The 23,609-nt window shown below is 36.2% G+C and overlaps 2 protein-coding genes across 2 annotated transcripts; one reads left to right on the top strand and one right to left on the bottom strand.

The window, feature by feature from the left end:
* The first annotated feature begins 1,270 nt into the window (after positions 1-1,270).
* Positions 1,271-23,103, top strand: LOC132556212 (protein FAM184A-like). Its single transcript, XM_060220604.1, has 17 exons — positions 1,271-1,411; positions 2,862-3,734; positions 4,665-4,785; positions 9,431-9,612; positions 9,761-9,967; positions 10,409-10,531; positions 11,494-11,655; positions 18,236-18,357; positions 18,832-18,982; positions 19,338-19,550; positions 19,826-19,979; positions 20,142-20,269; positions 20,479-20,663; positions 21,002-21,148; positions 21,771-21,888; positions 22,178-22,282; positions 22,808-23,103. Exons 1-17 carry the CDS (start codon positions 1,271-1,273, stop codon positions 22,982-22,984), a joined length of 3,309 nt encoding a protein of 1,102 aa, XP_060076587.1. The 3' UTR covers positions 22,985-23,103.
* LOC132556213 (uncharacterized) lies at positions 13,978-16,900 on the bottom strand. Its single transcript, XM_060220606.1, has 2 exons — positions 16,505-16,900; positions 13,978-15,341 (listed from the first exon to the last, which is right to left on the bottom strand). The coding sequence occupies exons 1-2, from the start codon at positions 16,867-16,869 to the stop codon at positions 14,579-14,581; spliced, it is 1,128 nt and encodes a 375-aa protein (XP_060076589.1). The 5' UTR covers positions 16,870-16,900; the 3' UTR covers positions 13,978-14,578.
* Positions 23,104-23,609: the final 506 nt, after the last annotated feature.

Genomic DNA, 23,609 nt, shown 5'->3' with positions numbered 1-23,609 from the left:
GTGAGTGAGTGAGTGAGTGAGTGAGTGAGTGAGTGAGTGAGTGAGTGAGTGAGTGAGTGAGTGAGTGAGTGAGTGAGTGAGTGAGTGAGTGAGTGAGTGAGTGAGTGAGTGAGTGAGTGAGTGAGTGAGTGAGTGAGTGAGTCTTTGTCTGGTGCGACTGACCACACGAGTGAGTGAGTGAGTGAATGAGTGAATGAATGAATGAATGAGTGAGTGAGTGAGTGATGAGTGAGTAGTGACATGAGTATTATGATTATAACGTTTGTTTTGAACTATCGGAACACGTGTAGATATTTCGCAGTCATTTTTTTTAAAACAAAAAACACATTGTATCAACAGGATCAAAATGACATTGGATCAATGCACATCCGAGTGAGTGAGTCTTTGTCCGGTGCGACTGACCACTAGTGACATTATTATGATTATAACGTTTGTTTTGAACTATCGGAACACGTGTAGATATTTCGCAGTCATTTTTTTTAAAACAAAAAACACATTGTATCAACAGGATCAAAATGACATTGGATCAATGCACATCCGAGTTTCATTTTATAGCAGTTTTTGTCAAGTTTTGAACAAACTTATTTTTATTTTGAAAGAAAATTGTTTAAAACGACACCAAGATACTTTATCGCTGTGCTTAGCTTTCCTTCTAGACCTGAAGTTGCCAAGATACATAATGGGTCAGATTATCGTGGTTTAAATCATTGTGCAGTATTACTCATTTGAATATGTAGTTTTGTTATCAACAAGCCGCGAAGTTTCTAAAATGTTTAAGGTTTTACACTGAAGTATTGATTTACATTTCAATTTGTTCATGCCAATATTTCAAGAAATAAATTTTATTGACTATAACCGCTAACCACTTCAATCTTTTTATGTGACTGTGTCAGGTGTTCATGTTACAAATTTGGCAAAAAGTGTCAGTAAAATCTAATCTGTTCCAACTAAGCTTCGAACCATCCATTTCAGGTTTGTGGACAATGGAATGAAAGAACCCGAGAAATTCCGATAAATTCTCTTCGGAAAAGGTCGGCCATAGCAACGAATAAACTACTCGTGACTACGGAGGTGTAGTGATATTCAATATCACTCAGTAAAATAGTTTGAATAAATGAAAACACACTAAAATTCAAATCTATAATATAGTACTCCAGTTGTCTGTTTATGTTAGATATTTTACGAACATGTGTGAGATTTTCATACAAATTCATGAAGACTAGCTGCGAACTATTTTCTGTGATCTTGAAGTAGTCCTTAAAATACCAACATGGCGGCAAGTGCCAAAATGTCTTTTAACTACTATCAAAATGGGAAATACGGCACTTTACCAGCAGATCCACAAAAGGACATGGAAGTTTCACAGGATATGCACCTCAAGATGTCGAAAAAAATTGCCCAACTTACAAAGGTGTATAAATATACCGATTAATGGGTTGTTATGAGATTTGGTTTGGCTACATGCCTCGATGTTTACGTTTTCATATGTTGATTGTGTTTCCGAATTTTCGTCTGATTGTCTAGAAATGTATATCTACATGTATATCTATGTAATATTCATGGTAATCACACCCAATAGGCCGGGTATGTTGCTGTGAATATGTTTACGAATCGCATACAACATAAAACAAATAACCCAGAATATCTCGCTATTCCCAAAACAGCTATCAGTAATATTTCGGGACATTAAAACTACACGTATCTTGATAGACATTACACTTTACTTGTAAATATACGTAAATATTTTTGAGATCCGATACTTCGAATGAAACAATTTAAATATCAAGAATTTCACAAATTAAGACTGAAGGGGTGACCTCCCCCTAGCACGGGTCCGGGGATTCAGTGTCAACAAACAACCCCCGATTATAATAAATGCAAGATTAGATATGAATCATGCCTCTTTTTGGGTGTAAAACTGTTGTATTTGAAATCGGATCGTTGAAAATATTGTGAAGAATAGAAAAAAAAATCAAACCGTGTGGTACCTGTAATTTGCAAAAAGTTGGGGAAAAAAATAATGGTTGAGTGCGACATGGTTTCACCCCCTGAAAAAACCAAATTGTCGATTTTAGTAAATCTCAATATCTAAATTATTTTATTCAAAGTGTCACATTTTAAAAATATTTGAGTAGATTTATGTAAAAATGTTGCGATTTATTAGTGTTTTTTTTTTTTTTTTTTTGTTATCAAGATATGAATTATTTCTTACTTTCCTGGTACATTTATTAGGCCCAGGGGGAGGAACGACATACACAAATTAACCCCCACCCAGATCAACCAGCTGAGTCATTAATGGATGCGCCATCATTACATACAAACTATCAAAAGCATACAAATGGCAAAATATTGCTTTCTAAGCTTTTTCTTGTCTGCACATTCATTAAATGGTACAAAATGTAACCATTTGTAATTACTTAATATTCACTTTTACTCTTCTTTGGGACTTGAATGTATACAGAAGGAGATAACTACATAAATAATCTCCTGCCCAACCAGCCCACCCATTCACATTGTAGCCAGACAGATTATGCATGGATTAGTCTTGAAATCATTGGCTCTGCCAGTCATGGTTCAGATGTTATCAATATACATTAAGTCAATCGTTCTTTGTTAATTAACATTCTAGATTGGTCCTTTCAGGAACAGTTTATCTGAAAAAATGATAGATATCCATTGTAGTTGTAGCATAATATACAAAAAGATTCAGCTCATATAAACACACTACTAGTAAAGTCATTGAACATAAGTGACAAGTGTTAATTTTTTTTTCTATACTTGTATCTCCTTACACTTGATTGACAATTTTTGGAACTTAATGTCTATTGTGATAGATTATCATAACTTTTACTACTTTTCAGGTTATTTATGCTCTCAACACCAAAAATGATGAACATGATGCAGTTATCCATAATCTCAAGGAACAACATGAGGAAGAGATACAGAAAATACTGTCAGAAACCAAAGAAAAGATCAGTGTGTTCAAAAGGAAGCTTGATGAGGAAAATGACTATAGACAAAAAATTGCTTCTATGGAAACCACCATAGCAAACCATGAGCGATATAAGCAGGAAGCTGTGCAAAGGTTTGAAACCTTTAAACAGCATGCTGAAGAACGCGAATGTCAGGTGAAAATGGAACATTCTCAAAAGCTTCTCGGAATATCACAGGAAGTGTTGACTGCCAAGAAAAGATTTGACAAACAATTGGAACTGTTTGAGGAGTGGAAGCAAAATGTTGATTCTGAAAAAGAACAGGCTCTTTCAGACATGAAAAAAGCTCACCAAGTAGAAATGGATGAGCTTCGCTCATTTCAACGGTCACAGAATACAGACTGGTTAAACGAATGTGCTAAAGTTGAAGATAAATTCAAAGGACAGATTGAAGAGTTAAAGACACAATTAGACAGTTTGAATGTGGAAAAAGCAAAAAGTGCAGAAGAATATGAGGCAAAACTGGTAAAAGCTCAGGCATTTTATGAAAAAGAACTGGCAGCCTTGAAACAATCACAGCTTTCTTTACATGAAAATTCCAGCAAAATTCTATTAGAGGAACAGGAAAAAATGAAGAAAGAGTTTGCAGTTCAGGAGAGAGAATTGAAAAAACAAATAGAAAGTCTAGTCAACCAGTTGTCTGTTAGTGAAGATGAGGTAGAGAAACACAAGTCAGAACTGGAGAAGTTAAAGTTAGCACTAGATAATCACCAGTCTAGTTCTGGGGGCCTACAGAAACTGGTAAGTATACAATTTCTAGACCTTCCAGAACTTAAACCGTTACATCAATGACAGTTTGCCAATGTACATTTGTAGAAATTGAGAGAACAAGTCACCTAAGTGAGTGTTGATTTGAGATAGAATTTCTTTTCTTGGATACACATTGGTATGTATTGCCCATGAGATTATGATCAGGTTCTTAACCCAAGCATTGACATGACATTTTCCATTTCTCCTTCCATTTACATTTTCATTAATTTCCTAATATTTGGGAATGTACATATGAATATAATTTATATGCGTAACTGTATCTGGAAACTTGATGTACTCTGTAACAAAGACAACAAAGAAAAAGTTTATCCTCTTGAAAAGTGTTTGCACTTTTTTTAGTTATACTTTGTTTTACTATTAACTTAAGTGGGCAGTTATGTGTGCTTTCCTGGCATGCTGGCAATATATCAAAAAATAACTTTATATAAGTAGTTTCTGTTCGTTGGCCATAGGCAATATGCTGATACATAAATATTTTAGTAATAGTATTGTAATGTAAAGGAATCAATGTTTTGTTTTAAGTATGAAGTGTTGTGAGGATAATCCTGTATCATTACAATAATGTTATGGTTACTAAAAGATAAATTTGTTTTACTATCATGAATATGTTAAGATTCTGATAGACAGTCAATGAATAATAATGCTGTGCTTAAATTGTGGCTATATATGTATTGCAACTGAATATCATATTGATCATTTAGACGAAAAAAAAGGAAAGAAAATGAAAAAAATAGATTCCTATAAGAGAAACTCTAATTGTTTTCCAATATCAAGTTTGATTCGTGGGAAAAAAGAATATTTATCAATTTTGTAAAATGCAGTTTGAATTCAGACATGAAATGTAATTTACAGAATTGAAGCAAAAATCAATAGGTTTAATCTTTAGTTTTTGCTTTACAGCTTGAGGAAGCCAAAAACGAGGCATCAAATGCCTTAACAAGATTAAAGGAAATTGAATCAGAATTGACAACATACAAGGAACGATGCAAGGAACAAGCAGAAGACCTCCGTTCTAAGTCAAGTGAGCTTCACTGTCTCAATTTGTTTAATCACAGTGAAATGTGTCACTCTTGTTTTCTCTTTATTATTGTTAAATAGGATTTAATACAAATGGGAAAAAGCATTACCATTTATTTTCATATTTGCATAAAATACATTGTACAGTGTAAATTGCTGACTACATGTATGTATTCTGTGGTTTTATATACGGTAAGGACATCAAATGTGTAGCTGACCCGAATTTTACCGAAGTCATTGTTACAATGATAAACAGTCCATTATTAAATGTTTTCAATTTACATCAATTTAGAATGGGGGCATGTAGTCTCACATTTTGGAAAGAAAATTTACCGGTTTTTGAAATTGCTAGTTTTGGGAAATGAGTATGTTACATATTCAGATGAGAATTCTCTGAGGCCCTACATTATAATCTCTGTACAATTCTCTGAGGCCCTACATTATAATCTCTGTACAATTCTCTGAGGTCCTTCATTATAATCTCTGTACAATTCTCTGAGGTCCTACATTATAATCTCTGTACAATTCTCTGTAGCCCTACATTATAATCTCTGTACAATTCTCTGTAGCCCTACATTATAATCTCTGTACAATTCTCTGAGGCCCTTCATTATAATCTCTGTACAATTCTCTGTAGCCCTACATTATAATCTCTGTACAATTCTCTGAGGCCCTACATTATAATCTCTGTACAATTCTCTGAGGCCCTACATTATAATCTCTGTACAATTCTCTGAGGCCCTACATTATAATCTCTGTACAATTCTCTGAGGTCCTACATTATAATCTCTGTACAATTCTCTGAGGTCCTACATTATAATCTCTGTACAATTCTCTGAGGTCCTACATTATAATCTCTGTACAATTCTCTGAGGTCCTACATTATAATCTCTGTACAATTCTCTGAGGCCCTACATTATAATCTCTGTACAATTCTCTGAGGTCCTACATTATAATCTCTGTACAATTCTCTGAGGCCCTACATTATAATCTCTGTACAATTCTCTGAGGCCCTACATTATAATCTCTGTACAATTCTCTGAGGTCCTACATTATAATCTCTGTACAATTCTCTGAGGTCCTACATTATAATCTCTGTACAATTCTCTGAGGTCCTACATTATAATCTCTGTACATTATAATCTCTCTCTCTGAGGCCCTACATTATAATCTCTGTACAATTCTCTGAGGTCCTACATTATAATCTCTGAGGCTGCCCCTACATTATAATCTCTGTACAATTCTCTGAGGTCCTACATTATAATCTCTGTACAATTCTCTGAGGTCCTTACATCTCTGTACAATTCTCTGATAATTATAATCTCTGTACAATTCTCTGTAGCCCTACATTATAATCTCTGTACAATTCTCTGTAGCCCTACATTATAATCTCTGTACAATTCTCTGTAGCCCTACATTATAATCTCTGTACAATTCTCTGTAGCCCTACATTATAATCTCTGTACAATTCTCTGAGGCCTTACATTATAATCTCTGTACAATTCTCTGAGGTCCTACATTATAATCTCTGTACAATTCTCTGTAGCCCTACATTATAATCTCTGTACAATTCTCTGTAGCCCTACATTATAATCTCTGTACAATTCTCTGTAGCCCTACATTATAATCTCTGTACAATTCTCTGTAGCCCTACATTATAATCTCTGTACAATTCTCTGTAGCCCTACATTATAATCTCTGTACAATTCTCTGTCGCCCTACATTATAATCTCTGTACAATTCTCTGTAGCCCTACATTATAATCTCTGTACAATTCTCTGTAGCCCTACATTATAATCTCTGTACAATTCTCTGTAGCCCTACCCTACATTATAATCTCTGTACAATTCTCTGAGGTCCTACATTATAATCTCTGTACAATTCTCTGAGGTCCTACATTATAATCTCTGTACAATTCTCTGTAGCCCTACATTATAATCTCTGTACAATTCTCTGTAGCCCTACATTATAATCTCTGTACAATTCTCTGTAGCCCTACATTATAATCTCTGTACAATTCTCTGTAGACATACATTATAATCTCTGTACAATTCTCTGTAGCCCTACATTATAATCTCTGTACAATTCTCTGTAGCCCTACATTATAATCTCTGTACAATTCTCTGTAGCCCTACATTCTAATCTCTGTACAATTCTCTGTAGCCCTACATTATAATCTCTGTACAATTCTCTGTAGCCCTACATTATAATCTCTGTACAATTCTCTGAGGCCCTACATTATAATCTCTGTACAATTCTCTGTAGCCCTACATTATAATCTCTGTACAATTCTCTGAGGTCCTACATTATAATCTCTGTACAATTCTCTGTAGCCCTACATTATAATCTCTGTACAATTCTCTGTAGCCCTACATTATAATCTCTGTACAATTCTCTGTAGCCCTACATTATAATCTCTGTACAATTCTCTGAGGTCCTACATTATAATCTCTGTACAATTCTCTGAGGTCCTACATTATAATCTCTGTACAATTCTCTGAGGTCCTACATTATAATCTCTGTACAATTCTCTGAGGCCCTACATTATAATCTCTGTACAATTCTCTGAGGCCCTACATTATAATCTCTGTACAATTCTCTGAGGTCCTACATTATAATCTCTGTATCTCTGTACAATAATCTCTGTACAATTCTCTGTAGCCCTACATTATAATCTCTGTACAATTCTCTGAGGCCCTACATTATAATCTCTGTACAATTCTCTGTAGCCCTACATTATAATCTCTGTACAATTCTCTGTAGCCCTACATTATAATCTCTGTACAATTCTCTGAGGTCCTACATTATAATCTCTGTACAATTCTCTGAGGTCCTACATTATAATCTCTGTACAATTCTCTGAGGTCCTACATTATAATCTCTGTACAATTCTCTGAGGCCCTTCATTATAATCTCTGTACAATTCTCTGAGGCCTTACATTATAATCTCTGTACAATTCTCTGAGGTCCTACATTATAATCTCTGTACAATTCTCTGAGGCCTTACATTATAATCTCTGTACAATTCTCTGAGGTCCTACATTATAATCTCTGTACAATTCTCTTTAGCCCTACACTATAATCTCTGTACAATTCTCTGAGGCCTTACATTCTAATCTCTGTACAATTCTCTGTAGCCCTACATTATAATCTCTGTACAATTCTCTGTAGCCCTACATTATAATCTCTGTACAATTCTCTGAGGCCTTACATTCTAATCTCTGTACAATTCTCTGTAGCCCTACATTATAATCTCTGTACAATTCTCTGAGGCCTTACATTCTAATCTCTGTACAATTCTCTGTAGCCCTACATTCTAATCTCTGTACAATTCTCTGTAGCCCTACATTATAATCTCTGTACAATTCTCTGAGGCCCTTCATTATAATCTCTGTACAATTCTCTGAGGCCCTACATTATAATCTCTGTACAATTCTCTGTAGCCCTACATTATAATCTCTGTACAATTCTCTGAGGTCCTACATTATAATCTCTGTACAATTCTCTGAGGTCCTACATTATAATCTCTGTATAATTCTCTGTAGCCCTACATTATAATCTCTGTACAATTCTCTGAGGCCCTTCATTATAATCTCTGTACAATTCTCTGAGGTCCTACATTATAATCTCTGTACAATTCTCTGAGGCCCTACATTATAATCTCTGTACAATTCTCTGAGGCCCTACATTATAATCTCTGTATAATTCTCTGTAGCCCTACATTATAATCTCTGTACAATTCTCTGAGGCCCTACATTATAATCTCTGTACAATTCTCTGAGGTCCTACATTATAATCTCTGTACAATTCTCTGAGGTCCTACATTATAACTACTATAAAATGCTCTGAGGCCCTACATATAAGCTCCATAAAATTCTCCTAGGCCCTGCAATATTGCCCTATTAATTCTCTCAACCCTACATTATAACACCTACTTTTTTTTGAGGTCCTGCATTACAAACTTCTGTAAAATTCTGTCTAAGACTCTTCATTATTACCCTATAAAATTTCCCAAGGTCCTACATTACAACCCTCATAGAATTATCTGAGGCCCTACATTATAACCCTCATAGAATTATCTGAGGCCCTACATTTTAACCTCTATAAATCATCTGAGGCCCTACATTATAACCAATATAAAATCCTCTCAGGCGATAAATTATAAGCCTTATGAAATTCTTGGAGGTTCTACATTTAAAGCCCTACACAATGCTCTGAAAAAGCTTTCTTAAACATTGGTGCATTGTAGCGGTTATTTTTATAGATGTTAAGGTTGTAGTATTCTCTTGGATTGAATAGAGTGTCAGATTTATCAGGTTAAAATTTAATTTTGCTATATATTCATATACCATATACATGCTAGTTTTTAAAATAACTTTTCACCAAGTATTTGTTTTTTATTACTTTGAAATAAACAGGAACAATGCAAGAGCCCCTGGCTACTTATTGGCAATAAGGAAAGTCAAAGATAGGCTGAGAAATTGGATGAATGGATGTTTTTAATAATTTCAGTTTAATTTGATTGATGATTAAGACTGTAATAGGTTTAATCACTGAGTTCAGCATTGATTTTAAGGTGAAATGGACATTACTGTATAGAGATAATCTGTGATGTAGACAATTGTTTTAGATATCAAACAACATTTCAGGTTTGATTGGCGAGTTGGAGGCAACAAAACTACAGCAGCAGTCATTAATTCAGGAACAAAACATTGAGATTCAGAAACTTAAGGACAAGTTGGCGTGGCTAGAGTCACAATGGAAGTCAGTAGAGTCAGAAAAAGACTCCATGAGCAAGGAACAAAACTCACAACTGGTCTCATTACAGAAGGTAAAGTGATGTAGTTCAACATCCCCTTCCTGTCTGTTGCACTCTCATTACACAAAATCAGTGGTTAGTTAACATCCTTCTCTGTAAGGTTTTTGTTAAAAAAAAAACTGAACTAAGTAACCTTAATGCTTGTTTGTGTTTCATTCAGTCATTGGATGACCTATCGCTAGAGAAACAGACCTTGATGGCCAGATACGAAAGGGATCTTCAATCTCTTCGGGATAAAATGGCTATCAGAGAAAAGGAGCTTGCTGACAAACATGCTGCAGAAAAACAGAATCTCAATAAAACCCACCAAGATGTGTTAAAATCTCAGCAGGAGAAAGCCAATAATCTGCTGTACGAAACCAAACAGGTAGGTATAGGCCAACCATCTCCTGTTCAAGGGGAGGTAACTTTTATTAAAAAAATTGAAAACTGATCAGAATGTGTCTGAAAGAACAATTTCTCATCTGCTGGATTACTGATTTTAGATAAAATCATCCAGATCAAGATATCTGTAAATTAATATATCATTTCTTTATAAATATGACTAACAAATGAAGATATATTTTTTTGCAAAAATACAACTCTTAAAGAGAAAAAAAATAATGGAATAATCCAAGCAACTATTAAAAAGCAGGATATAAATATATACTTAATTTATGATTCAAATCAAAACAAAATTGCCTGAATACTTTTATACAAGTGCTAACTTTATCACTAAATAGAAGTCATCACTTAACACATGTATGGGAGAATTTGTGAAAGTATTGGAATTTCAAACCACCTCATTAAATCTGTGATCTACTTACAGAAAATGGTAAAGCAACATGAAGCTGATTTAACCAAAGTGAGCGAGGAGAAAGATGCTTTGATCGCTGAATATGATCATAAGAATACTGACCTTTCAAACAAACTAGCTGTATCAGAAGAGGAGGTATGTGATTTTCATCTACACTCCAGGGATAAAGAAATGCAGGGTGACATTATTTGCAATATCTTTCAAACGCTTCGTTCAAAAACAATTAATATCTGATAGTTTCAAACATTAGCTTGGCACGGCTGACAGAAGCCCCGACCTTGCCCCTATTGAACACTTGTGGGACCAGCTGGGTAGACAGGTTCGACAATGCCAGCTTCCCCCTGTAACTCTGGCTCAACTAAGAGCAGCCCTCTGAGAGGAATGGGCCAACATCCCAATGAGGAGGATAAACTCACTCATGAACTCTATTGCTTAGGAGAATCAGGGCTGTGGAGAGAGTGAATGGGGTACATACCTGGTATAGACTAGCCAGCTCCCACAATCAGTTTCGATTACAGATTAGAAACATTTTGTGGCCAAAAGCAAACCAAAATTGTTAATCATACAGTCCCCAAACCACACAGACCTAAGAGTCAGAGCCAGAAATGGTAAAATTGTCTCAAATTTCAAGAAATCTTTTATTAATACCAAGATAAGGTAAAATAAAATGCTCTTCATAGATGAAAGGATATACAGTATGAAGGCGCTTTACTGAAATAATGAATTTCATGACCCCTGGGTCTCACATTTCCCCTGAGCAAAGGGGTAAAGTTTACTTTAGAAAATATTTCAAACTTTGTCCAAATAATTAATATATGACGATAGTTTTATGGTAATCGGAAACTGAACATGATTCTGACCCACAGGTGCTGATGGGCTGAGCCAAAAAGGGACATTTTTACTAAGTTTTGCTGTGGCTATTTTATGACAGATGACATATAGCCAGTGGACATTGGTATATTGTCTGACAGGCACCTACTATATCACTTAATGTAGTTTGCTATTCTTTCCATTTGTACTTAATGAAGCTTCATATCAGAATAAAATGTTCAGTTTTAACCACCAGAAAACTGTTTTCACTGAATTTCTGGCTACAGGTTCGACGCCTGGAGAAGATTCTCAAAGACAGTGAGTCTGGTCTTGGAACAGCCTCTAGTAAAATCAATAGCCTCAAGGAGGCTACAGCTAGACTACAATCTGATCTGGAGAAGTCACGAGAGGAAATAAAAACTCACAAGACAAATGCTGCTAATTATAAGGTAAAGTCATATGTGGAAAGATATAAGTGGTAAAAGGGGTGTATTTAGCAAGACCTGAGGGCAAGGAAACAAGAGCAAAACAGCCATTATTATTTCAGACAGATTGCTTTATTACTTAGATCATCAGTTTGCAACATATACATGTATATCATAACAGAAAATAAGCATTGTTGATATAACATCACTGTCACTGTCTTTATTCTTGTTCTGGGATTCTCTTTGTATGTGAAAATCTGGTATGTTAATGGATTGTGCTTTGTCCAGTCCCGATTTACTGATGATCTGTTTTCAGAAGTTGAAAGTCCATGAGAGTTTCAAGCAAGAATTGACAGCATGATCTCACAACTGATAAACTACATGTTACTTTTCTATCAAGAAGTCACAAAATAGATCTTTTATTTCACAAGACTTTATTAATGTACAATTTATTCATTAGTAAGCAGCTACAGGTAAATGGTTGAGACTTGCAGTCCCTGTCAGTACTACATACCCTGTTTTCTGGAAACATCCTTCACATCATTATAGTTATTCTAGTCAGACATAAATCATATTTTACAAATTAAAGTCTGAAGTTCTACTCAAGTCATCTGGTACAAAGTCATCAGTGAGACTGTCCATCTATATCCTGATTCTAAGTAGGATATAACTGAAGGAGTAGCAACATACCACAGTACATTGCCCTTTTCCCTTACTATGTTGTCCCTGTCACATATGGTGTCGCCCCTGTCAAGTAACATGTTGTCCCTGTCACAAATCAATTTGTCCGTGTTACAAACTGTGTCACCCTTGTCACACGCCACATCACCCCTGTCACATATCACATCACCCTAACACATACCACATCACCCTGTTACACACCACATCATTCTGTCACCGCATCACCCTGTCACACATCACATCACCCTTGTCACATACCATTTCACCCCTGTCACACACCAAATCACCCTGTCACACACAACACATCCCTGTTACACATCACATCACCCTGTCACACACCACATCACACTATCACACACCACATCACCCTGTCACACATCACATCACCCTTGTCACATACCATTTCACCCCTGTCACACACCACATCACCCTGTCACACACAACACATCCCTGTTACACATCACATCGCCTGTCACACACCACATCACCCTACACACACCACATCACCCTGTCACACACTACATCATTGTCACCACATCACCCTGTCACACATCACATCACCCTTGTCACATACCATTTCACCCCTGTCACACACCACATCACCCTGTCACACACAACACATCCCTATTACACACCACATCACCCTGTTACACACATCACCCTGTCACACACAACACATTCCTGTTACACACCACATCACCCTGTCACACATCACATCACCCTGTCACACACCACATCACCCTGTCACACACAACACATCCTTGTTACACACCACATCACCCCCCTGTCACACATCACATCACCCTGTTACACACAACACATCCCTGTTACACACAACATCACCCTGTCACACACCACATCACACTGTCACACACCACATCACCCTGTCACACAACACATCACCCTGTTACACACAACATCACTCTGTCACAAACAATACATCCTTGTTACACATCACATCACCCTGTCACACACCACATCACCCTGTCACACACCACATCACCTTGTCACACAGCACATCACCCTGTCACACACAACACATCCTTGTTACACATCACATCACCCTGTCACACACAACACATCCCTGTTACACACAACATCACCCTGTCACACACCACATCACCCTGTCACACACAACACATCCCTATTACACACCACATCTCCCTGTTACACACATCACCCTGTCACACACAACACATTCCTGTTACACACCACATCACCCTGTCACATCACATCACCCTGTCACACACCACATCACCCTGTCACACACAACACATCCTTGTTACACACCACATCACCCTGTCACACATCACATCACCCTGTCACACACAACACATCCCTGTTACACACAACATCACCCTGTCACACACCACATCACACTGTCACACACCACATCACCCTGTCACACAACACATCACCCTGTTACACACAACATCACTCTGTCACACACAATACATCCTTGTTACACATCACATCACCCTGTCACACATCACATCACCCTGTCACACACCACATCATCTTGTCACACAGCACATCACCCTGTCACACACAACACATCCTTGTTACACATCACATCACCCTGTCACACATCACATCACCCTGTCACACACAACACATCCCTGTAACACAACATCACCCTGTCACACACCACATCACACTGTCACACACCACATCACCCTGTAACACATCACATCACCTTGTTACACACAACATCATTCTGTCACACACAATACATCCTTGTTACACATCACATCACCCTGTCACACACCACATCACCCTGTCACACACCACATCACCCTGTCACACACAACACATCCTTGTTACACATCACATCACCCTGTCACACATCACATCACCCTGTCACACACAACACATCCCTGTTACACACAACATCACCCTGTCACACACCAAATCACACTGTCACACACCACATCACCCTGTCACACAACACATCACCCTGTTACACACAACATCACTCTGTCACACACAATACATCCTTGTTACACACCACATCACCCTGTCACACATCACATCACACTGTCACACACCACATCACCCTGTCACACAACACATCACCCTGTTACACACAACGTCACTCTGCCACACACAATACATCCTTGTTACACACCACATCACCCTGTCACACACCACATCACCTTGTCACACACCACATCACCCTGTCACACACCACATCATCCCTGTCACGCATCACATTGTCCTTGTCATGTACCACATCACCTCTGTCACTTGTACCATATAGTTCTAATCAGTCACTGTCCTGGTCATAAACAGGATTGCTGAAGGAATGACCACGCACTACATCACCCCGTCTCATTCTCAGATTTTGTTTGACAAGAAAACTGGAAACATCAGACAATGGAAGTTTATACTGCTTGAAGTGGTATGTAAATAATTTGAACAGGACAATTTTTATTGATGCGTTCAGAATAATCAAGGTAGTGTTGATGCTATCATAACAAAAGTTGTCAATTGATACAACCTTTGTAAATAACACCAGGATTTGCTGGTAGAGGGATCCTCCATAACACACAAGATGAAGCAGGCTGAGCAAACACAGTAACCAGATATCCCTGATGGCCTCTCTTTCACTCTTCTTCCGCATCAAAACTTTCACAGCAGTCACCAGATAATATATTGTTGAACACAGGAGAAACATGTACGGAGCGAGTGTGGTCACAGCTATATTTACAGTAGCTGTGTAGAGCTCATATCCAAATCCTGTCAGACGTCTACTTATTAGCCACGGAGAATCAGAAGAGCTAGCTGTCTGGTACTCAAATAGTTTGACACCATGGATAAATGTTGCTATAACTAGTATGGCCGCAATAAACATTGATGATGATTTTAAGAACTGGCGCCATCCTGTACTGTCAGCAGTCTGGTCAGGTTCACCAAGAGGCTTGATTCTAGAGTCATCACTCTCAATCTGTGTAGAGAGGATCTTTTTGGTAACCAAGGCAACAAGCATCCATGAGGATGCACACATCAGGATAAAGCCAAATGTATACCTGTAAATAAGAATTTGACATTGAGAAAGTTGTGTTTTAGATATAGACTAGTAGTTCTTACTTCAGTGTAAGTCATCCATTTTTTTTACGAAGGTCAAGTTACACAAGAAAGTATATTAGGCTATCCTTCTCTTCAGATTTTAAATCTTTTATAGCACATCATCATCTGCAATAGTTGTGAACTTTCCACTGCTATAAATGGGGTGCTATGAATGCCTACAAAGTGTACACAGAGTATGTGTATTGACCATTGTAGTAGCCTTCACGATATACAGTTGAAAACAAGACAAAACACACATTTATATCTGGTAACTTAATAGAATTTGTATGGAGTAACTTTTGGTAATATCAAAAATTAGGGAAGCATTTTGAAATAATCCCAGTAGAATACTGTTTGGTTTCAAAATCAATACTAATTAATCTTTTTTTTTTATCATTTTTTTTTGCTTTGTTTTTGATGTTGTTATGTTTTAGTCAATCAGTCTTACTTCAAATTATTAAGAAAAAGCTTTTCAATGCATTTTCAAAACAATGATTGTTTAAGAACATATTTCCCAGAAAATGTATGTTATACATATCTGTTACAATTTGTATAATGTGTAATCACTGACTGTATTTATAAATAATGATGTAACTTTAGTGTAACATCTAATCCTGATATTTCCACGTTAATCATGTTAATTATGTTGATAAATCCTTATACAAAATTTACACCACTAACAGAAGTATCAATTTTGGTAGGGGACCGTGCTCTACCTTATTTTTTTCATTTCCTGTTTTCATGGATGAAATCCATGTTATCAGTTTCCATAAAACAGATTGTGCACTCTGTTATTGTATATTTAGTCCTACCAAACACTTGTACTTTATCTCACCACAAATTTGTCCCAGTATAAGTCTTACTTCCTGTTTTTTCACTCTATATAAACTACTTATTGTTTCATTAGATAAATTTGCTGTTGTAATATATTGGTACGTTGTATGAGACAAAATTATTGAATACCCCTTTAAATGCAAGTCAATAAATGAAAAGGTCAGTTAGAAAGCGATACATTAAATTTTGTATGTCCGAGAAATTATTCTCATCATCTGATAATCCCAATATACATGTATTAGTAAGCCCAAGATAAGGACACAATGTGAATGACTTCAACGATACATACCTAATACCAACATAAACAGTGAGTTCAGCATACTGTGATGGCTCCAGATGGATGTATCCTGTTTGAAGGATAAAATAAGGCAGATTGAGCACCAGGAAAAGTAAATCAAGGATCACAGTTGTCTTTAGGAAAGGTGTTTTGTCATCATGAACCTTGGAATTACATGTAAATGCCAAAATGTTGATGAGATTTGTCATTGTCCCACAGATACAGAGGGTGATGGAGAGTGCTAGAGTTGTCACTGTACAGGTATCAGTGGGTGGCGTGATCACTGTTGTGTCCATCAAGGTTTGCATTCGGCGCTCAGAGTGACCACCAGTGGTCAAGTAATGGTGGCAGGAATCCTTGGTCCAGGTGTTATTCATGGTCACCACAGTAAATAAAGGACTCAGAAATACTATACCAAAATTTTTGTTAGAAATTTCCAGTGCCTGTTTGGTATGATGTGACTAGTACAGGTGACAGGTCTGTGTCTGGAGTAAAATAGATGGGTATGATTAAGTATAGAATTCATTGCAGTATCACAAGCTCTCAACTTAAGTTGTAGTTTATTAAAATAACATTATACATTTCCACTTAACAAAGATCAACATACTTGAGACCATTCATTCAAGTACTGAAATTATCAGACAGGAATTGAGAGAGTCAAGACACTTACCTATCATATTGAATTGTCTGTTGAGTGAGGTTTAGCTGCTGTGGTAAATATGTACGGTTATTGAAGGCTAACACTACATCCTTTCTTCCTTTTCCATTTCACCTATGTTGATGATAATAACATGTAACTTGTTTTATGTATGATCTGAGTAGTATCACTGTGAGATATTTACTAAGCTAAGTTCACAGGGAGACTTTTTTATTATGACAAGCCAATTAGCTTAACGGGATTGGATAGTTAATTTTGAATACAAACGTTAAGGATAATTACACTGAGTCAAGAGGATGGAATAGAGGCAATGATGGGATGGAGGTTTGGTATATAGAAGGTCAAGGTTAACAATACAAAATTGAGGGATGGGATGGTCGTACATCACAGCCTACATGTATAACAATTTGCTTTGTTTAATTGCAATTAAAGATAGTCTTATGCCATGAGACTGAACTTAATCAAACTTTATGATCATGGAATGGCTGAAGAGAGCAATTGAGAACTTATCTCAGTGAAACCTGGAAATTGTATATGTGGGCCGTAAAGCCAGATAAATGTCTCTTTCACCAAGTTTTCCTTCTTGATCTACTTGACAATTCCTAAGTACTATACAACAACAGTATACTCCGTGACCACTCCACATCAGTGTTAATATCAGAAACACTTAATGATACTTTGATATTGATATTAAAATGTTGACCCGTATGACTTTGATATAAGTATTGAGATATATATAAAAAGTCCTATAATCTACACACTGTCTCTCACATTAGGAATCGTGATCAGTGGTCAGAGTAAAGTCTGTAACCAGAGCTTGTTCTGGTACTACAAAATGTACATAAATCTGGACAAAGTGTATTTGTCAATAAGGCCCTTTCCTTTTTAACTTCCCCTCATATTGATCTTGATAGGGTGTAGTCACTGACCTTGGTAACTTGAACTAATTCTTCACATACCATTGCAAAATCTGCCATACCAAAAGATGTGGAGAGCATGGACCTGTATCCCAACAACATTTCCTGTAGAAACTCCACATGCCTTTACATATATAAATATGTTTAATGGTGTTTTGGTAATTTTAGGCTGAGCTGGAGAAGCTAAAGAAACTACATGAGAGTAAGCTTGCTGAAGCTCAACAGGAACTTAAGAATAAACTTGACCAGTTGGCTAAAGACCTGGAGTCAAAGTGGTCAGATAATCTGAGGTAAGGAATCAGGTATTAGGCCATACGGAAAGGTCACCTGTACAGGAAGGTATGCTTCACGTATCACTGATAGGAGGTTCAAGTTATGTAACATTCTGGTAGGAAAACTTGAATGGAGAAACTCAATGATAGAGGAAGGAATTTACTCTGGGCTGTTTTGTTACTAATTATAAATATTTTTATTCAATACTTATTTATTTTGAGGATATAAAAAGAAATTATCTTTTAATTAACCATTTATGGTTTTCCAATGTATACATTGTAGGATTGAGTTGGAAAACAAGCAGCCATTTTCTTTATCCAAGTCTTAATGAGGAGTTCTTGTTTTTTACAGATCATTTTGCATTGTAATAAGTGTTTTACCAAGAAAAAGTAATCTTTTTATTTTTCAAACAAGGGAAAGTAAGTCTGAAAACTGAGGAAAAAACCCAGCTGAGATCACCCACTTAACCAATTTTATTATTCCTGAAATAGGAAAGAGTGTGCAAGGTTGAAACTTGACCTGACCCAGCAGAAAGATGAGGAGAAAAAGGCGGCTCTTCAGCAATTGGCACGGCTAAAGGACGAGGAAGTGGTTGCTGCTCGACGTGGCTGGGAGAACAAAGTCCATGAACTTAACAATCAGGTACACAACACTCTAGATATATATAGTGCTGACTCGTGCCAGGTCAGAGTCTATGTCGGCCAAGAAAATATCACAGAAAAAATCTATAAGCTTTCTGATAATCTAAGTCTTATTTCTATTTTTATTAATTGTTATTATTTTAATATTGATGATGTACTTGTCGTACCTCCTCAAGCCATAATGTCTACAGTCATTAAAATAAAACACAATTACATCTACAGGACCTATTCTGAGTTTAGACAGAGAAAGGTGGTGCTCTGACTGTCCTACAGAATACAGAAAGATAACAAAAAGCTAGGTTTTAAATTCATTCAGAAATATGACAATGATATTTCTTCCTTTTTTGCTGTGTCAGCTGGACAAACTTAAACGAAGTTTGGAAGACAAAGAAGGAGCAAATGCGGAAGAAATTGAACGCCTAAGAAAAGAAATGGAAGAGGAGAAAAAAAGGCTAGAGAAAAAACTTGTTGAGGCAGGAAATGAGTACGCTCAGCAGATTTCTTCAATGGAAGAGATGCAACTGGAAAAAATGAGGAGGCTAGCAGAACAGAAGGATGATGAGGCCAAGGTAAATTTTTAAGTGTACAGAACAGAAGGATGGCATATGTCTGTGTTTAAATATCTTTTATTGTTAGTGAACTTCTCTATCAGTTTTAATGTAGAGAGTTAATAGGATTGTTCCATAAATTGTATAATTGATATGTCTAAGTAATTGATAGTTCTATCAAATTTAATTGTTACACATTTAATATCTTCCAACAAGATACATTAAGCCTATTAATAGCAAATCTGAAATTCCAATGTTTTTAAAGGGATTGCTTAATATTTGTTTTTTGTGTTCAGGAATTAGAAAATAAGCTTAAGTCAGAGCATTCGGATGATATGCAGAGGAGTATGACGGCCCATAAAGCAACAATAGAAAGTCTCAAATCTGAGGCAGAAAAGTCACGACTCCTCAGTCTTCAGGAGGCAAAACAGGAACACCACAAGGAAACAGGTATATCATCGAAGAAATTTAGTAAACAATTACACTTTCTCTTTTGATGTTAACTGTACTTGTTGTAGTATTAGTTAAGCATTGTGTGTATTTTCTATGGTGATGAATTATGTCTGATTATACATACATAGAGTATCCTGATGATTTTATTTCTGCCTGCAGAAAAGATGAAAGAACTTATTTATGAACGTCATAGCGATGAAATGGAAGAGCTAAAGAGGGGACACAGCTATCAGCTGGATGCAGCAAGAATGGAACTGGACCGAGCAGTAGAAATCTCAAAACAGAAGGTAATACTTGGACAAAGAATCATTTTCATTCAAATTTTACTGTTATTTTGACTTTCAATGAAACTTCTACATCATAAAGGAAATTCTGAAAAAGTTTTCTCTGAGACGATGAAACGAGCAAATGAAAAATTCCTGGCACTGCTCATCAAAATTAATTTATCAAAACATGTTATATATGTACATGTATTAATATTTTTCTTCATATTTAGGACAAAGCTCATGCTATTCAAGTAGACGAACTGAAAGACGAGGTAACAGGGCGAGAACTACACATAAAAAATCTCAAGGATGATGTCAAAGGTCTGAAGTCTGATATCAGTAAATTGACGAGGGAGATTGAGGTGAAGGGGAATGAAATCCTCAAGATCAGGAGTGATGCAAATCTTCAACTAAAGTATGTTTGATAGTCAACAACAGTTACCCCCCTTTAATAATATTATTGTTTTGCACTTGATGGTAAAAATGTATTAATTTTAAAATGTATGGTTTTCTTTCTGAGTATGATACACCTACTCTGTACCTGAAACAAAATTCCTGGAAACATGCACTAAGCGAATTATATACTCACTACTGTCTAAAAGTCTATGTATTGTACATAGGTCTACACAAAAATACAATATATTTACAATATTGGGTTGGCTGAACTCATTTTACTAACTTCTGTCATAATTTAAGCCAATTGATCTATTGTACTGTATAAGATAAGACAAAATGAAATCTTTTCTCACCTAGGAAACGGGAGGAGGTATTAGTTCAGAAGTTCCAGCATGAGATAGAGTGTGTAAAGGCTGACCACCAGAGAGAGGCTGAGACACTAATGGCTGACTTTTCCGAGGCTCAGGAACTACTGAAGGACAAAATCTCAGAGTTACAAATCATGTTAGTATCAAACTTCAGTCATTGGAGAACATTCTGTTAGATTGTATCCTTTCAATTTAACTTGAAAAAGCAAAACCTTTACATCATTAGATATGTTTTAATATATTTTACAAAGTTTCAGCATTCTGTGTCAGTAAGAGTATCTACATCAGTGTGAAAAAAGGAGATATGGTCTGTTATAATATTCATATCAGAGAAACATGTTCATAGTCAGTCCAACAGAACAGATTCTGAAGAACAAAAAAATTAACCTCCATGAATGTGAAAGATTTTTCAGTGGTGAGCATCTTGGTGCTTTGTTATGTAACAATTAAAATCATATACTTCACTGGAGTTCCTTTAATCATCAGAATATGTTTCTGTATCTATGATATGTTAAAATTGATGCACACAAGTTAGAGATGTTAGCGCTAGAATGCTTACTAAATCATCTTTTAACACAAAGTAGGGCAAGCACCAAATTGACCCAGGAAAGAACTCATCAGTTCCTAAAACAAAAAGTCTTGTTTAAAATTGATCATTAATTTGGAAGACATCAGCCAAAATAAAGAATTGAATAAAATGTTGATGAAATATTGATTCCTTTCATACTAATGTATTATGTTGATACTTTGTTATGTAGGTTGAAGGAGGCAGAGGAGAAGTATAATAATCGTGAATCAAGACCAGAGGATCTCGAAGCTATCTCACAGCTGAGGGATGCCATTAGGGAGAGAGAAATGAGGATGAAAACCTTAATAGTATGGCATTTTTTCAGTCATTGTCTTGAAATGTAAAAGAGTGTTAGAATTTCTGGGGTTTTTTAAAGCACCACTACATTGAAACAAAAATGGACAAGTAATAGTAGGGTAGATCTTGGGACTATACTAAAATAAACTATTGAATTTGATGCAATTTTTTTTTTTTTTTATGTTTAAGGAATACATAAAGAAAAATTGCACATTAAAAAGAAATAAAAAATGAAACTGTGGGTAAAATTGGAGGATTTGTTTAGTTCTGATGCTGATGTGATTTTGTTAAATCTTGTAGGAGGAGAAACAGTATTACCAGATGGAACTAGTAAACAGAGAGACAAACTTTAACAAGGTCTTCAATACAGATCCTAAAGTGGGAGTTCTCAACCCTCTACAGAAAGTAAGTTGTGCTGGATGACTACTTCCCCATTCACTTGTATCAGCTTTAAACTTCATTTATTATGTATATTATGAAAAAATTAATTTCAAAATAGTAAACCTTACCTTTTAGTGTACAAAAAGCTTTTAGAAAATAGCCTCTTATTAACTAAAAAATACAAATATTAATTATGAAACAAGACTTGGTAAACATGCTTAAAAGCACATATTAATTACTCTTGTTGGCCTGGATTTCGAGGGTTCTAATAATACTGTGGGATGAACTATTCTAGTACTTAGGGAAATGCCATATGGTCAGGCAGGTGAGACACACACTTTTTCTAATTAAGAAATCAATCCCCAGTTGTCAAGTTGAGCACAGAGATGTTGTGGAAATTTCCACTACCGTTCTCTATGTAGTCTCAGTACCTCTGCTGTAGATATACTCTATTGGTGTAATGTGCTGACTATGTATTGTACCTACTAGTATGCTTTATTCGTTTTAGGAAAACTCCAGGTGATATTTTGTTTTTTGTGTAAATTACAGAAGTCAAAGAAAGGAGAGAAGGGAGGGCATCATAATTTACCTTCCAAGCACACTTCTAGTGCACCAAGTCTGAATCGCCTGGATCCGATTCCCAACTCACCAATCCACAACGCCAATCTGAACCCATCCAAACCCTTGGGACCCACTCCTGCCTTTACCAAGAAATTTGTCAGATAGTCCACTGCCCCAAGCTTTCAGACATTATGAATGTAGTGACATTTTTTATGTGTGTGGCTGTGCTATAAAGCCTTCATGGCTGGGTTTCATTATGTTTGGCTTTCATTACTATGGGAAATTGACACGTTGTTACAGGAGGTGACAGAAAAATTTATCAGTCATCAAAAAAAACACTGCTGGGCAAAACAATGACTCCTCCCTGCCTCCTACGCTGCACTCCCACCACCCCCATCTCACTTACCCCCACTTCAGACATATTGTCATATGTGAAATCATTACATAAAGACCCAGTATCGTTTTATTTGATACGAGTCTTCCCAGAATACTTCACTGATTATGTCGACCTCTGACCTTTACACATAGAAAGTGTGACTGTACTAAGTTGTCTGGTGAAATGTAGGGAGTAATTTGAATTATGTTAACTGTGATACTGTGACCTTATCATGTATTGTGTAAGGCAAGTTGTAATCCTTAAGATTAGCAGACTATTACATCTATTTATATAACTATTACCTTTGAAATACATGTTGAACTTCAAGATGTTTTTTTCAGTTCTTTAATATTATTTTCTTAATCTGTTTTTGCTAGAATGACTTAGTGTTAAGAATCAGGTAACACTGGTTTT

The sequence above is a fragment of the Ylistrum balloti genome, unplaced genomic scaffold (genome assembly GCF_031769215.1).
Source record: "Ylistrum balloti isolate Yb309-2 unplaced genomic scaffold, AGI_CSIRO_Ybal_v1 Utg370554, whole genome shotgun sequence".
NCBI lineage: Eukaryota > Metazoa > Mollusca > Bivalvia > Pectinida > Pectinidae > Ylistrum > Ylistrum balloti.
Note: the sequence above shows the minus strand (reverse complement) of the source record. Positions and strands in the feature narration are given on the sequence as shown.